The 18067-nt window shown below is 35.6% G+C and overlaps 1 protein-coding gene across 18 annotated transcripts in view; it reads left to right on the top strand.

Annotated features, from left to right (window-relative positions):
- The window catches only part of LOC129743777 (uncharacterized), a 405430-nt gene that overhangs the window by 241802 nt on the left and 145561 nt on the right, over positions 1-18067 (top strand). For all 18 annotated transcript variants that reach the window (XM_055735956.1, XM_055735951.1, XM_055735942.1 and 15 more), the window contains exons 3-4: positions 4679-4892; positions 10108-10209. In XM_055735956.1, coding sequence (XP_055591931.1) covers positions 4679-4892; positions 10108-10209 — 316 coding nt within the window. The remainder of the gene's footprint in view (positions 1-4678; positions 4893-10107; positions 10210-18067) is intronic.

Genomic DNA, 18067 nt, shown 5'->3' with positions numbered 1-18067 from the left:
TAGTTTTGGCCTTCTGGAACTCGGCGATAATGAAGCAGCACCTTTTTAAACGATTTAAGGTAGTGAAGACAAACGAGGAACTGAAGAAAGTATGGGTTTACATGCAAAAAACGGCTGATTCACAGGTTGTGCAGAATCTTATGGCCGTGGTTAAGGAGAAGGTGCGGGCATTTGCGTATGGACTGTAAATAAAATACGAGTAAAATAGTTGAACGAAGTTTAATAGTTATTTTTCAATCCCTGAAAATTTGATGGCAATCGGATGAAAACTCGAATTTTGCGAATCAATTTTGTGTGTAGCAATTTCATCGTGAACACTTTGCTTAAACCCGAATTTTGAAATATATATAAGTGTTTTTGAGCTTTAGACTTTTGCCAAATAATTGAGGTTTCTACTTTGCTGTTGTCAGTAGGATTTCATTCTAACAGTAGGGTTACCATATTCCATACCGCCAAGAAGAGTACAGTAAGATAACTTTTCCAAAACAGTAAGGAGAAACGTTATACTATTTAAAAAAACGAGGTACCTATTCAAAATGATTCAAATACCACCAATTTGTTGGACAACCTGCCAATAACCATGGCTTTACTTGTTTTTACAAAATCGCTACTCATGATGATGATGATTGCCGAGCTAGTGGGTATGTTCCGGCACTGAATATCGAGACAATTATGACATAATTTGGAGGGATGACATTCGGTTCGATTCACTCACGGTTGCGTGCGATTTTTCTTTCGTTTTCCAATTTCCTTTTTATTGTTTGGTTTTGATCACCGCACTTTTCTGTGGTTTTCTTTGATTGATAATTTTTCGGTGATTTATTTAGAACAAAATTAAAACTGCTGGCTTTTACGTTTCGGCCTACTGAGCTTCAGCCATCTTCAGAAAAAAAAACTTGTTTTGCCGCGTGTTTCCCTAACGGCCGTCTCTTGATAATATCAGCTCAGTAGGCCGAAACGTAACAAAACAGCAGTTTTGATTTCGTCCTAAATAAATCACCGAAAAATTATCAATCCAAGAAAACCATAATTTCCTTTTTACGAGCGGCACGGAATTGTTATCGGCCCAAGGCTTCATTTCGGCTGGTGATGGTTCTATTTGCCACTGGGTTAGAATAGCGAGGCTGGGTCATTCGGCCGAAAGTCATGAGGCCGAAAGCCATTCGGCTGAAGGCCATTTAGCCGATGAGGCCGAATTGGTTATCCGGCCGACGGTTATCCAGCCAAAGGCTGTTAGGCCGAAAGGACGCAAGACCGAAAGGATATATATGTACCATAGTATTTCGTCTCCCGACATAACTTGACGAACATAATTCCTAAAATTCATTCGGTCCATAGCAACCGTTCTCCATTTTCTCGGGCACCCCACGTTCGCCAGATCACGCTCCACTTGGTCTAACCACCTCGCTCGTTGCGCCCCGCTCGTCTTGTTCCTACCGGATTCGTAGCGAACACCTGTTTTGCAGGACAGTCGTCCGGCTTTCTCGCAACATGTCCCGCCCAGCGTATCCGGCCAGCCTTCACCACCTTCTTGGTTGCTAGGTCAATAAGAAATCTTTTACATTTGTCTACATGCTAAGCCGAGTGCTCATGAGGCCTAATGGTCGTTAGGCCGAATGGATGTTAGGCCACATGGACATTAAGCCGAATGTTAAAAAGGCCGAGTGGCCATCAGGCCGAATGATCACAATGCCGAATGGTCGCAAGGCCGAATGGTCGAATCCGGCCTTGCATCCATTCGGCCTGATGACTTTTCGGCCTAATGACCATTCGGCCTAACAACTGATCGGCCTAACATGTAAAAGCGCGATAATATGTGTTATAGTCATAGCATAAATTCGGCCCAACGACCACCCAGCCTAACAACCATTCGGCCTAGTGGTCATTCGGCTTAACGACCTTCTAGCACCCATTTGACCATTCGGCCTATCGTCCATTTGGCCTTACGATCATTCGAACTAACGACCTTTCGGCCTAACGTCTTTTCGACCTAGCATTCATTCGCCCTTACGACCATTTGGTCCGACGAGCATTCGGCCTAACGATCTTTCGGCCTAGCATCCATTCGGCCTAACGATCCATTCGACCTAATGACCATTCGGCCTAATGACCATTCGACAATTCGTCCAATCATATATTCGGCCTAATGACCGTTCGGCCTATCATCCATTCGGCCAAATAATATTCGGCTAAATAACCTCCGGCCTAATGTCCCATTCGGCCGAACACCCGTCAGCCTTTCAACCCATTCGGCCTAGCGACCTTCGGCCTAACATCTTTCGACCTATCGACCTTCGGGCGAATGTTCAGCCCCTTAGAATAACATCGTCTGCTATCTTCCGTTGCCTAATAGCGGGAGAGGAAGCAGTTTTTCTTTGATTCAGTTAGAGGCTCTCCTATTGTCTCACCTCTTTTCCAATCCAGCTCGAATTTTGCTTCCAGTTTTTGGCTTCGACTACGGGATGTAAGCGATGCACGGTAACTCCACAACTTTCTACAAATCACAATTCTTTTGCTTTGTCGATTCTTGTTTATGTTATTCGCCACATGTTTGCGTTTGACGTTTACACTCTAAATCAAAAACACTGAATTTTGGCTCAAATTAAAACAATAACTACACGCACAAAATTAAATAAACACAAATACTTATTTATAACGCTTCAAATGTCTGAAAATTATAAGCAGTGGTTATCAAACTCACTGCAAGGTTCCCGAAATCACAGAAAAATCTAGAATTTTACAAAATTTTGAGCAAATTTTCGTCACAGAATACAGAATTCTATAAATATTCACGGATTTCTTAGATTATTTTGAAACTTAGTACATATTTTGAAAATTTACTTTTTATGTCAACATAATTTTTGGATTTCATTACTTGTGTTGGAAAAATATGATAAGATTTATAATGTTAATTGACTTTCTTAAGTAAAAGGTAAAAAGACTCATTTCTTCATGATTTTTCGTAGTAATTTATGCTTTTTTCATCACAGAAAACCATCACTGAATCTGGGTAAAATCACAGAAAATCTGAATTGTAATTCGCAAAAATACAGAATTTCTTCCGCAACCTTCATTTACTGGCCGTTTTATGTTTTTTTGATGTGTTTAAATAAATTGAATGCACGTAAAAGTCAGCAATTGAGAAATTTTTGGATGCAAGGTTTCTGAAGAAGGATTGTTCCGGTACAAATATTGTTGTGATCTTCATCCTGTGTCTCAATAAAAAAAATCCAACAGGCAGACACAGGTCAATTAAATTGAGGCTAACTCGTGTTTTCAATGCTATCCATGTAAACAAATTATTTTACTTTCCGAAACGGCTCACACTTTGCCTCAGCCAAAAAAAAAAAGTTCCCTAGAATTTTGGAGTGGTAGACTGATTTGATTTGGGGTCATTTTTGAATTTTACAAACCCTGGGGTGTAAAAAGCTTCATGAATGTATGTAAAATTGAATTTTTAGGTCGAGTGCAAAAAGTGGCATACAAAATTTTGAGCAATTTAGCAAAAAATTCCTAAAAATCCTTTAACCAACCTACAAGAAACATATCTCAGCAAATAACCGCATGAGGACAACCATGCCAATTACTAATCATTTCAGATCACGTATTTGACTCATTTTTTTTCCAAGCCAAAAAAGGTGTCAAAAAATAGCATTTTTCTATACTGATTTCAGTGTTGAAAAGTTGTCTTTTCAGCTCTGAATTGCCTTAAGTCAGTTTTTGCAGATGTCTAATGCTAACCTTTCTTTCGGGAAGCAACTCTCATTATAACCTGCCTTGTTGTTCATTGAAACTGGTTCAACAATTGATTGATTTTCGAATCACCTGAAAACAAAGTCGTTGCCGAACGATCAGCTGATCAATTTCCTCTCCCATCCGCATCGGGTCTGAGTCTGTGTCAGCCCATCACACAAAATTGAATTAATTCCCGATACCCACGAGGCCTATATCGGATTACGAACGCAACAACTCTCTTCCGCAGCCATAAAGTTGCTCCGATTCATCCAATCTGTCTGACCAAGTGGATCGAGACTATTGGTATGTATCTTATCGATTTAACCGCCTCGGCTGGAGGTCAGACCCGAGCCAACAAACGGATTACGACCCAGCGGCGTGGACTCAAAACAAGATGAGGCTTAATCCGAATCTAACTGTAAACCACTTTAATTAGTTGACCGACCGGATAGGTTTCGTTAGGTGGACCACGCACGCGCTTTTAATGAATCATTTCGATCTGATTGAGCAGCGCTGATCTCGATTGCAGCCTGCAGCAGCTCAGCGATGAAAGATGTTCGTACTTATCATTCATTTCATTTCCGTCCGCCTACAAACGAGGCACTGCCACTAGAGAGACCTACTTAATCAAACAGCAGATTATGATGGCCTCGGAGATTTTACGATGATCCATTAGGAATGTTTCAAGTTAGTTCGAACAATAATTGTTTATGAAATGAAAGACCAATTTCATCAACAACTCAATTTAGCACACAGCTGCCTTTTATTATTGATAGAGGCATTTCTAGTAGGCGGTGGAATTTTATACTCGATAATGACAGCACAATGATGTGTTGATTGCGGCACATATAGTTTTACGACACGTGCATTAAGCTCAGTAGTGATTGTAAATTCCTGAAGACTTAATCCAACCTTTCTCTCTATTTCCCACACTTTTTTCCAGACAAACGCCCAGTTTTCTGCATCCCGGAGGAACGTCGGCATCTTCGGTCTGCGGCACGAAGTGTTTTTTCTGAACCTAGAAGATGGCTACTTCGGCTGCCAGGTCAACGAGTCGACCGACTATCTACAGCTGTACGAGCTGTCCAAGCTCTGCGACGGCACATCGGACTGCTACATGGGCTCCGATGAACTTAATCATAAGTTAAAATGTACAAGTAAGTATCGATCACACAAATTTATCTACTCGTAATCCTTTTTCCAGTTCGGAGTGTCAATTTGCACTGTTGGAAGTTTGACGGCTAAGACAAATTTCAGGCTTATCCAGAAAAAAATCCGCCAAGGACCCCTAATAAATTCATGAAATTTTAATTTTTGATTAATTTTTTATGGATCCTCTCTGAAATCCCAGACAAACAAAAACTGATCAGTTCTAGAGTGTCGTTTTAACAGTCCTGGATGAAAATCTTTTTATTTCTATTGTTTCTTAAGAGCAAGTTCACTGGTGTTGGGGAAAAGTGGTAGAAATTTTGACATTTTGAAAATTTTACCATGCAATAATGTTTTCAAGATCTTTGGGCGTTGTATTTTCTACAGCACTGTTTCTATTTCAGCCGTATGTGATAGAAATATTGCTATTTTTGCATCACAGCATACGAAACTACAACACGTGTTGTTAAAAAACTTGAAGGCCACAGATCTTGAAATTGTTTTTGCATGGCTAAATTTTCAAAATGCGCAAAAAAAGACAAAATTTCTACCACTTTTTCCCAACACCAATGAACTTGCTCTAACAGATATGTACAAAATTCATAGTTTAAATAATAAGCCGTCTTCTATTCAAACCACTGTAGACAAAGACCCGGGCAAGGTTACCGAAATCACAGAAAAGTCTATAATTTTACAGAATTTTGAACAAATTTTCATCACAGAATCTGTTTCACAGAACACAGAATTTTGAAAATATTCACAGATTTTTAGATTTTTGTACGTATTTAAAAAATTCCGTTTTTTTATGTCAACATTAATTTTGTTTCTAACATTGTATTGGAAAGTCATGAAAAGATTGTTATTTTTTTTTTAACTTTTCTCAAGTAAAATGAAACACATTTTCTCATGAGTTTTTGATGAAATCAATGGTTTTTTCATCACAGAAAACCGTCACAGAATTTCCAGGTGAAATCACAGAAAAAAAAGTCAAAAAAATTTTCACAAAAACACCGATTTTTTTCGGCATTCTTTGACACGTGACAACTTTGCTGGGGGCTCAGTTCACTTTTAAGTAATTATTGTTTGGTGATCTGAGAGAATATTCTATGCTGCTTTAAGCACTGGTTATTAAGAAATAGTCATGAGCTGAACTTTTTCAAACTTACAATTTTTTATAACCGATAAATATGTGTATATAATTTCAAATTTCATTCAAATGGTAACCGGGCATTGCCAGTTGGCAATGTGGTTGTCCTTCTGTACACGGATGTACCATATAGAGCGTCCGTAAACTTCCGAAAAAAAATTGTAAAGGGTCAAAATAACCTACCGTGCGAGAAAAGTTGTATGGCTCATATTTTGTACAAGGATCTATTCGCGAACAAATATTCCAAAAACCATTAAATAAGGTGTAACAAAATTTTAAGTCCTGAAGAATTTAAATTAGGTTTCAGTTGACCTCTAGTTTTTTTTATGATATTTTACATTTTAAAATATTGCCATTTCAGCAGTTTGATGAGAATAAGTCAGTGATTATATTTAAACAGAAACAATACTTCAAAATCAAAACTAATTTGTAATTAATTCACAACATCCTTAATTCAAATCAAATTTCAGTTTTAGTCTAAATATTATTATAAAAATCTTTTAAAAAAAAAATCAAACTGTAGGTCTTGCTTGGATCATTCTATTATTTTATTTCTTTGAAACGTTATATCTCAGAAACTATCGTTTTAGACATAAATTTAATCACGATTTGAATTGAGAAAATCCATTTTTTTTATTTTGCAGTATTCTCTCTGTTTAACTATTATAACTGACTAATTTGCATCAAACCTCCGAAATTTACAAAATTTGAAATAGTTTAAAAAAAACTAAATGATATATACAATATCTAGAATCTAACTTGAATACACTTAAAATTCTGTCAAACTTTTTTTAAATTGCGACCCAGAGATGGGTCTTGACTCAAACATTCAGTCAGCGAAACTTTTTTTTTTTTTTCATTTCTCTACAAAAAAAAATCTGTCAAACCTTATCCAATATTATAATAAGCTTGTGCATCAACCGAGTTTATGAACAATCTTTAAAATCGTAAATGTACCGAAATATTGAAATGAACAAAATATAAAAATGAATATTCAGTGAAGTTATATATTAAATTTAAATGACAAATTTTCCTTCTTTTTCTTCTATTTTAATACCACTCGTGTTTTTTGGTGGACTATTTTCAACCAGATGATGTATTACAAAGTCTTGTTCAAGTAGGGGTACTTCTGATTTCAAAATGTCACCAATAACTGAAAGAACTTCAGACGACTTTTTGCTTCTAGGCCGCTTATCAGCAAAGAGATTAGGCTCCTGAGAAATATGGGACAAAACACCTCAAAACAGGTGCCAAGCAATTTGAAATTGCTTATTTGATATCGAATTAGATGAATGTCAAATTTAAGCAAGAAATCTTTGAAAAAGTTTAAAAAAACAACGATAATCTTTAACAAGCAAACCATACCTTCTATCTCACGTATACCAAAAACCCAAAACCCAAAAACCCTCAAGCCAAATATTCGGCTCACTTATAGTTGTGCTAAGTATTCAGCCGAATAGGTCGATTATTTATGCTTAAAGTTCATACAATTACAGACTTTGTCAATTCAGGACGATTTTAGAAAACACTGTAAAAAAAGGGCAAATCTGAATAACATCTAGGCATTAATCTAGAACATACAAGAGAAAAAAAAGCAAGAAACTAACTTGAAATTAAAATTTTCATTAAACCACAGGAGCAGTGTTAAAATCTTATCTAGAGATTAAACAAAAATTTATGGTCAGTTTGATTTTTTTTGGAAATAGTGTTTGAACAAGATACATATTTAAAAATTTGCAAAGAGAATTAAATTTTTTCTATTTGATTCGGCAAATAATCGGTTGAAATCCGGGAATTTTTAAACAAGATCTGGGTATCCCGGACAGATTTAACTTATCTCGAATTCTTTATTGGATTTATGGGCAAGCAACAGACAATCTGAAATAAACAATAACCAAAGTAAAACGCGATACTTGCCAGCATTCTCCTGAAAGATACACGGATACAACTAATAATATTTTATAAATTATCCCCAATCATTTGAAAAATTTGACAAGTCTTTTATTGTAAAAACAATTTAAAAATAAATAGTCGGCCTTTTTGGCCGAATACTTAGCTCAACTATTCGGTGAGCCGAGTATTCAACTTAAAGGTTTTTGGGCGGTATTCGGCGCCAAATATTCGGTTCATCTATAGTTAACACATTCAAAATCAATTGACCATGTTGAATTTCAAAAACCGATGATACACAATTTGAAGATTGGCCCAAAACTAACCTGTCCGAAATTTCAGCTCAATCTGACACAAGGGGCTCAAAGTTTCATCTTTTTTCCCCCTAAAAATCGTCAAAGAGGCTTCAAACTTCATGTAACCCATATGAATGTACAAAGGCATCTAAAACATGTCAATTTATTCTTGACTAAAGTGGTCCTAAAATAATTCAAAAATCTAAATAATAGGAAAAAACCAATGACAAAATAAACAAACCGAAATGAAGAAAAAACACGAAAACAACTTCAAAACTTCAAAAAGTAATAATCAAAAGAAGGTTTCAACAACCTCTTGGCTGTTAGACACTATGATTTCATCGACTATCTTTTGAAATTATAGACAAAAATGGCAAAAATGACAAAAATGACAAAAATGACAAAAATAGAAAAAATGACAAATTTGACAAAAATGACAAAAATGACAAAAATGGAAAAAATGACAAATTTGACAAATTTGACAAAAAAGTCAAAAATAACAAAAACACAAATATGACAAAAATGGCAAAAATGAAAAAAAAAAAAACAACAAAATTTCAAAAAATTAAAAAAAAGCAAAAATAAAAAAAATTAATTTTTGTTATTCCAGTGATTTTCATGATTTTTATCGTTTTTGTCATATTTGTCGATTTTGTCATTTTACCCATTTTTTCATTTAAGGGATATTGTTATTTTTGTCATGTTTGTCATTGTTGTCTTTTTTTTTTGTCGTAGCTGTTCAAAACTTAGTGTTATTTGGTACTGAAATTTGTTTTTTTTTTTAATTTTTAAGTTCGTGAACTATTTTAGCACCACGTCAGCGAAAAAGCCTCGATTGGCTGTGACCGTCGATGACGGAAGTGTTCTTTTTTTTTTCAAAAGTTTATTTGTGCATATCAATTATAAAATCCTTCAACTATCAAGAAGTTTAGGTCGTTCGCGACATGTTCCAAAAGGGCTTATCAAATCTAAAAACTTGATCCATTTCCTGTCTTCTTGGAATGCTGTCGGCTACTCATACTAATCGGGGATGAAACCTCCGGAGTTATCTATTCATATTTGGTCTCCGAAAAACGTTGATGCTAAATATTCTCATTTTTTTTTATAATAACCCGTTAATCAAAACTTGTAAATTGAACATAAAGACTACGATAATTTTCAGGCTAGGATATTTTGATAAATAAAAAAATATTTCAGGAGAAAAGGATATCACATAACACTAGTCAAAAGTGTTTCCTTATTATTTCCTTTAGTCAACATTCCAAACCAATTTTTTGCAAGGATGCAGAGGTGACCTCGGTCCTTAGGCACAAAGTTGTTTTTTTTATCCCTTTCTAATTTTTTCTAACCTGTCTATTGACTTCTAGGGCGTAGCTGGCGCCATTATTGATGTTTAAATTTTTGGAAAAAGTTGATTTTAGCCAAAAAATAGTTATCGAAATAACATCAGATCTCGACGTTTTAGACATTTCGAATTCATTTGGCATCAAAATTAAAATTTCGATTTTCCCGATTTCCTTTGGCCCTCCTTTGGTGATATTTGAGGTCGTCAAACTTCGATTTTGGCTTCCTTCGCCTTTTTTCTTATAGCTGAATGTTGTCTGAAACCATATTTAAGTTTTGTATAAATTGCTTGAAACGCAAGAGATGCAGCGGTTTTCGTCAGGAAAACTAAATTGAGACCCCTAGAACGTAACCGGGTAAAAAGTAACAAAGAGTTGTAGTCAGATGAGCGAACAATTTTAGAGACCTCTAATTCTTGTTTAATTTTAATTGTTGTTCTCAACACTTAAGTATTGCATTCTCCACAGATTCTATCTAAATTTCTTAACTATTATGTAAGATTCGTCTATCGCACAGTAATTATTTTCTTCCTTCCTTCCATTCCAGATGATTGTGATAAAGACGGCACCGCCTGTACCAATGGAGTGTGCCTCGAAGGTCTCTGCCATTGTAATGATGGCTTTGGAGGTTGCAATTGTCAAGTTCCAGGTAAGCATCAGCACGTTGCGTTGTGTACTTTTTCTCGTTTCTTGCCCTCACAACATGCTCCAAATACATTGTATAAGCTAAACTTATCGCTTTAACTAAGATTGGGTTGAGGTGAGCTCAACGCTCAAGAAAAGCAGCGGGGAACCTGAAAGAGGTGCTGGATGTTTTAAGATAATAGCCATGGCCAGAATTGGCATGGAAATTTCTATTACTGATAGAACCAGGCAGCCATCCAGCTAGCCAAAGGTTCCAGAGGGCTAAGTCAATCGCATGTGAACGATCACCTCGACGGCGGCGGCGGCGGCAGAGGTCCGACATCATCATCTTGTTAGGGGCCAGTTGAGAAATGTGCCCATGTTGCTAGTTAGTTAAAAAACTTTAAGAAGAACATCGGTCGCCGAAGATTTTTCTCATGTATCGGCATTTATTCTGGCTAGTTAGCGATGGATGGGGTTGTTTGAAAATTTTAAAGAGAACCTTCTTCGTTCTATGCCAAAGTGAAATGAATGATCGTTTAACATTTTATGTTATGAACATTCTATTCAAATATCGCTTCCTGGATAATGGTGCGATTATTTTTGGTCATAACAGTTCGTTGGAAACGTTATGATCCATTGAGCTTTCTGTGACTCATTGTTAGTCATCCTTCAAATGGTTCGGATTATTTTCAACGGTTGCTGGAGGCCGAAAAAATCAAGCGATATTTGTAAGATTAATAAAAGGTAGAATTCAATCTTATTGAAAAAAAATATTTCAGAACTGCCGGTAATTTCCGTTCTAGACTAAAGTTGTTCTATGTTTGAAAACATTGTTGTAGAGTTCCGCGTCACTTAGTGAAAAATAAACGGTTCTAATTAAATCGCTAGCACAGTCAAATTTAACAATTTATTTCCTCGTGTTCGGTGGCTCAAACAGCCTTCCCTTGATTCCTCGGAAAAATATCAGACAAGATAAGTCTCATTTGATTCAAATTTTTCAAGTATAAGCTTGCCAGATCGCCCGGTTTTATCCGGGTTTGCCCGGATATTTGATGCAAAATTTCGAGAAAGTCCGGTCCGGCCCGGTTGCCCGGATATCGTGAAAAAAGTCCGGATATTGCCCGGATTTTTCACAATTTTCACAAAGTAACCAAAAAAAAAATCAAAGTTTTTTAATAAATTTGAGCTAAATCGATTAACAGTATGGAAATTTTCAACGGTTGTTTCAAATAATTTCGCTAATTTACTTTTATAAACCTTTAAATATTTAAGTGTTCGAAAAAGTTTTTGGAAGTCTGCAATTACATTAATAAAATATTAATTTCATTTTTTTTTGCATTTTTTCTATGCATTTATATATAATTTTATGAAGAGATTAATCACCGTAATTTTTGTTTGTTACTTTGATTTATCGGCCTAGCGGTGAAAAGCCTAAATTTTGCCCGGTTTTTGCCCGGCAACCTGGCAATTCTGGCAATTCTGGCAACCTTAAGTTAGAACATGCTATTTCTGAACTATTAAAAAATGTTGGGGGATCGAGGTGAAAACACCATTTTCTGATGCGGATTTCTAGGAAAAAAAACACACAAGATAATTCTCTTTTGGTTCAAATTTTTCAAGTCCGAATATGCGTTATACTGAAATTATTGAAAAATGTAGGGGAATTGAGGGCAAAAACAGCCATAACTTTATTTCGATGCGTGCGGTGACTCAAATAGCTTTTATTCGATTCCTCAGGAAAAATCAAATAAGATAGGTCACATTTGACTCAAAATTCTAAAGTCCGAACATTCTTTTTCTTACTAAACTGTATTAAAAATGTAGGGGAATTAAGGGTAAAACAACCATAACTCCATGTTTTGATTCGTGCGGTGGCTCAATCCGAATTCTCTAGTTTGGTTCCAAATTTGCAATGCCGAATTTACTTTTTCCATAATAAGTGAAAAATATTGAGGAATCGAGGGTAAACCCATTTTCCAAAACGTTTGGTGGCTCTAACAATCATCATTCGATTCCTCGGGAAAATTACACAAGATTGGATAGTTTTTGTTAGAAAAAATTCTCCAAACCAGTGTTTTTTTCTGGAATGTTTACAAAACATAGGTGAATAAGGGGTTAAAGGGCACTATATCTCCGTTCGTAAGCTCGTGCGGCTTTCGAAACTATGTCTAATCAATTCTCTGGAAATTTTCACTAAAGATAAGTTCATAAATTTCGTCCATTCAGGAGGGAAGATATTGAATTTATTCGCGGTTTATACACTTTTTTCCTCATTGGAGTGGTAGCCAAATGAGTCGAGTCGAATTTCGCAAACCGACCATAGACATTTTGTAGATTGGCCTAAAAACTTATCTGTGAAAAATTTCAGCTCAATCGGATATGATTTAGAGGTGCCTCAACGAGTTATAAGTTTCTGTTTTTTTACCCTAAAAATCACTAAAGGGGAGACCAAAGGATATCGAAAAAACGCATAAAACGTCGGAATCTGGTGTTTTCTCAAAAAAAATTGTCAAAAATCGACTTCAAAATTTCCAAATCACGTCAGGGGGGACCAAAGTAAATTCGTCAAAATCGTAATTTGAATTTTGATACCAAACAATTTAAAAATGCATCGAACGTTGAGATCTGGTGATACCTCGAGAAATTTTTTTTTGCAAAAAACTAATTTTCTGGGACTTATTCGGTTTTCCGAAAAACCACTGGTATTTCGAGAAAGTAGATTTTTGGCGAAAAACTATTTTTTGAGATAACAGCAGATCTCGACGTTCCAGGTTGGCTTAGGGATGAATGACTTCTAGAAGTTAAAATTCAAATAAAAAAAGAAGTTCCAAGTATTTCTTATTCATTTGGGATCAAACTTAGAATTAATTTGCTTCGGTCCCTCCTTACGTATTTTTTTGAATTTAAAAGTCAATTTTTGAACATTTTTTTAGAAGATATCACCAGATTCCGACGATTAAAGTTTCGATTTTTCCGATTTTTTTTTGGACCTCCCTTTGGTGATTTTTGATGGTAAAAAAAACCGAAACTTTAAGCGCGTTTAAGCAACCCTAAATCAAATCCGATTGAACTGAAATTTTGCACAAGTCAGTTTTTGGGCCAATCTACGAAATGTTTATCGTCGGTTTTCAAAAACCGATCATTAAATTTTTCCCATAAATCCTTATTAAATAAATAAATAAAATAACTTCGGCCATTCTAATCCTCATTCATCTTTCCTGAAATCCTCAAATTGAAAAGAACCAACCAACAATTAAATAAACTTAAAAAAAAAATTATAAAAAATCCAATTTTGCTCCCTAATATACACTGTGACCACTTTCTAAAACAACACCCCAATTTATAGCATTTCTATAAAATAGCTAAAGGGTGATACGGTCAAAATTTGGTCAAAGGAAAACGCGTGTAAATCGGTGAAATCGTTTATTTAAAAAATAAGTCGCGAATGCCACAAAGATGGTAAAACGACTATAATCGAAACAAAAAAAAAAAGTTTAATTAAAAAATAAAATAAATTTCTTTTTCAAGTTTAATTACTATAAAATTCAGAAAAAATATTCAGTTAGGCTTCCGCTTTTCCAAATCCGAATTGCCGGGCCTTACGCTTAATCCCTGCCATCAGATTTTGTACAGCCACCTTGTCCACCTTCTTCGCCGCAGAAAGCCAGTTTGCCTTGAACTGATGCTTGTCCTTAGCAGTTTTTTTGGTCTTCTTTAGGTTCCGCTTGACAATAGCCCAGTATTTCTCAATTGGGCGGAGCTCTGGCGTGTTGGGAGGGTTCTTGTCCTTGGGAACCACCTGCACGTTGTAGGCGACGTACCACTCCATGGCCTTTTGACCGTAATGGCAAGATGCCAAATCCGGCCAAAACAGTAGGGGAGAATGAGGATACTTGATCCCTGGGGATACTTGATTCCTTAGCTATATCTTGAAACTGGAATGTCTTACAAAGATCAAATGTTCTAGAAAAATGTGCCAAAATGAGCAAAATAACAATGCTTGTAGTTTAAAAAGTTTTAACAAAATAATTGTTCGAGTAATTGAACTTTGTTTGAAAAATTTCACAAAATGTAACGTGAAGATCTTTGTTCATCACTTTAAAATGTTCGTTACATGGGAAAATTATGAAAAAAATATTTGTTCCAATGTATCAATCGTTCGAGCGTAAAATGAACTTCATAATGCCATATTTTCAAAGCAATGGAAAACTCTCAACTTTTTTCAGAAAAAGTTTTCTAAAATGTTGATTATGGGTATAATTGATCCCCTAGAGTTGGGTACAAATGATCCCCCTTAAAAACGGCATATTATTTTTCTGAATTGATCGTTATGATTGCTGATCACGAAATTACTAATATTTATCCAAATACTAATATTTATCAAACAATCGTCTGAAGAAAAGAGCAAAAATAATTAATTTTCTCTTAATTATAAAAAATAGCGCCTTTAAGTATGCAATGGTATTAGCGTTGAGACAAAATATAGAATTTTCTTCTTATGTCTGCTATAAGTTGTGAAATGAGAACAAACATGACCAAAATAGTCAATTGACATTCTATCTTGGGGTTTTGTTTGATTTTTATACAAGCATTAGGGCTTCCTGAATAAAATATCAAGTCTCCTTCAATAGGGGATCAAGTCTCCCCTAACTTCAGAAAAATCGCAATTTTTTTACTCCCACGAAAATGCTTCTAGTTCATCAACGGGTTCAAGTATCGTTCTAATTTTTGGAGCATAGGAACTTGAAGTTACAAGCTGTCGGAAAATTTCAAAGACGGCGAGTTGCTAAATTTTTGCAAAAAGATATGGTGAAAATAAGAAAAGGGGATCAAGTATCCCCACTCTCCCCTACGGAAAAACCGTGTTTTTTTTCAGGAAAGGCAGCAGACGTTTATTCAAACACTCTGTCATGTAAATTTCTTGGTTGACAGTCCCGGAAGTTATGAAAATGCTGCTTTTCAAGCCACAGGTACAGATGGCTTGCCAAACCAGATATTTCTTCGCGAACTTTGACAGTTTCATGTGCTTGAAAATATCTGCTCCCTTTCCCTTTCCTTTTGCCTTATAAAATCCTGTCCCGGAAGCTGCTTGTAGGTTTCGTCGTCCATTACCACTCAGTCAAACTTCTTCAACATCGTCGCGTACAGCTTCCGGGATCTCGTTTTGGCCGTCGTATTTTGTTTATCATCGCGATTTGGAGTCACTACCTTCTTGTAAGTCGATAGTCCGGCTCGTTTTTTGGCTCGATGCACGGTTGTAGACGATACACCCAGCTTATTTGCGGTATCTCGGAGAGACAGGTTAGGGTTTCGCTTGAAACTACCGGCAACTCTCCAGACTTCCTGGCTGTCGACAAACGTTCCCCAAACACTTTAATTACATTTGTAACGGTTGATTTGGGAACTTTTAGCGATTTTGCCAGCTTTGCGTGCTAGTAGCTCGGATTTTCGCGAAGCGTGAGCAAAATTTTGATACGCTGCTCTTCTTCCTTAGACGGCATTTCGAAAACTGAAGAGTGACTTCCAAAATCAAAATACGAGCAACATTCTACACACACACACACCTTCAAAATGAGGGGTGTTCAGGTTTTATAAATGCAAAATTGAAAGAAATACGTCATGTTGATATTGACCAAATTTTGACCGTATCACCATCTTTCCGATGTTAAGTAACAATGTGCATATGTTTTTATGTGTCAAACATAAACAATGTTTAATTGCATTGTTTATTTTGATTTTGTGTTTCAAGAGGGCGTCAATAGCACACATTTTTCACAATATTGGGTGTCCACTTTCTATAACCGCACTCATATTTTTGTATAGAGATTTTAGGCTTATTTTATGGACGGCCCAAAACCAACGACAGAGACAGATTGCTGAGAGAATTTCACACTAGCAAATATTCTGTTGAAATGTTTTCCTAGGTCAGACATCCTACAGGTTCGAATTAATGTAGATTTTTTGTTCTGGAAATAAATTTGGTAGTTGATTCAGGAATTTTAACTCAACATAACAAACATTTGAATCTGTAGCATGGCTGATCTAAACAAAACTAATCAACAGAAATTTTGCTTGTGTGAAATTCTGAATCTTTTGTTGGTTTTTGCCGAAACTTAGCGTTCTTCACCTTAACTGCGGTTATAGAAAGAGGTCACAGTGTAATTTGTTTAAGAAAAAATATATTTAAAAAAAAATCAAACAAAAATTTTGCCTAATTTCAATTTTGGTTTACTTTAGCGGCTTTTATGAATATTTGAGGATAAAGATAAAAATAAAAATAAAAATAAAAAATTCAAAATAAAACCTCTATTAATCTGCTCTGAACAGAGATGAAGTTTTGGTGTTTTGAACAAAGTTTCATATTTTTGCGTATTCTACAATTTTGTTGAACAAAATAAAACTCTTCCTCTTGAAACGAGAAAGTTTAAATTTTAAATTTTTCTATAGTAAACTTTGACTAATACTTGACGCTTTCAAGTTATGAAGCATGTTTGAAGAAGAAAATGTTTTCAAGACATTTCAGAGCTAATATCTTAAAGACAAAGGCGCTAGGAAAAAAGTGCACAGTAAATCAAGATAAAAAAAAAAGTTGGCAAAAAATAACAAATAGCTGTTTTATTGAAGATTGTATGCGGAAAATTGAAAAACATTATAAAATTGATTTTTTTCAATGTTTGTTGTTTTTTTTTCTAAAATACCCATAACAGGTTTTAAGCCTAAATTGAATATTTTTCAATTATATGAAAATATTTTTGCTAAAATTAAGTATGGACTCTGAAATTCCTAAGGATTAGTTGCATGAATATTAAAATTAAAAACTGATGTTTAATGATAAATTTACTTATATATCGAAGCAAACAATGCTCGATTGACAATGTAATTATACAATTTTAAAACATTTATTGGTATTTTGTATAGGAGCCCCCCTTTCTTGGCCATTCTTGGTCTTGAAAATGTTTACACACCAAACTTCTCGTTTAACGGCTTATTAGTCTCTAAAAATTTATGTTAATTTGATTCGGAGGGGTTTGGAAGTGTTATAAAAACCATTCCCAGTCTTGAAAACGGCTACACACCAAATTTTACGTGGATTGGTTCAGTAGTTTCCGGGAATTGTTCAAATTGTGTCATATTTTTATGAATTTTGTATGAGAGCGGTTTGAAAGTATTTTGGAAACCATCTCCAACCTCAAAAATTCCCTTTACGTAAATCATATAGTTCTTTCAAAATATTATCCAAAAATAAAACCTTGACTGGCTTTGAACAGCAAAGAATGAGTTTCACCTACTTTCGGAGGAAAAGGTCCACGAGATAAGTATCAAAACGTCGTAGGTAATTCACCGAAGAACCGTTTTTCGTAAGACAATCGAAAAACTGTTCTGTTCTTCCCCAAGCATCGATGATTGTCTAATCACGATCGAATGTTCCCTTCATGCGGTATCTTCATGATTCATGAGTCCCCGGAACCGAACCGAACTGTCTTCGATCATTCCGCGGTCATTTATTATGCTGTCCATCTCGATTCCCGCGGGATCCCGTTATAGAGCCCCAGTGACCGAAACGAAAAACTATTACCATACTCCTTCATCATCGGTAATAAGTGCTCTCGACGACTCTTCGATGGCACCGTTCATTCGTTCGACGGGGGCTTAGAAAACACTTCGGTAGCACATTAGCAGCAGCAGCAATGGGTAAATACACAATCAAATCCCATCGTCACGTGATCTCGGGATTTTCTTCTGTCTTTCTTGCTTTGCTTTTAGGTTTTTTTTTATAAAGTCACCCACATCTTTCGATAATTTCTCATTTCCCGCTGCAAGAATCTAGGAAGGTAAACAAAACCGACCAACAAACCCATAATCATTTGCATAGCTAGGCA

Source organism: Uranotaenia lowii, chromosome 2 (assembly GCF_029784155.1).
Source record: "Uranotaenia lowii strain MFRU-FL chromosome 2, ASM2978415v1, whole genome shotgun sequence".
NCBI classification, from domain to species: domain Eukaryota; kingdom Metazoa; phylum Arthropoda; class Insecta; order Diptera; family Culicidae; genus Uranotaenia; species Uranotaenia lowii.
This window is presented reverse-complemented; position numbering and strand designations above follow the sequence as displayed.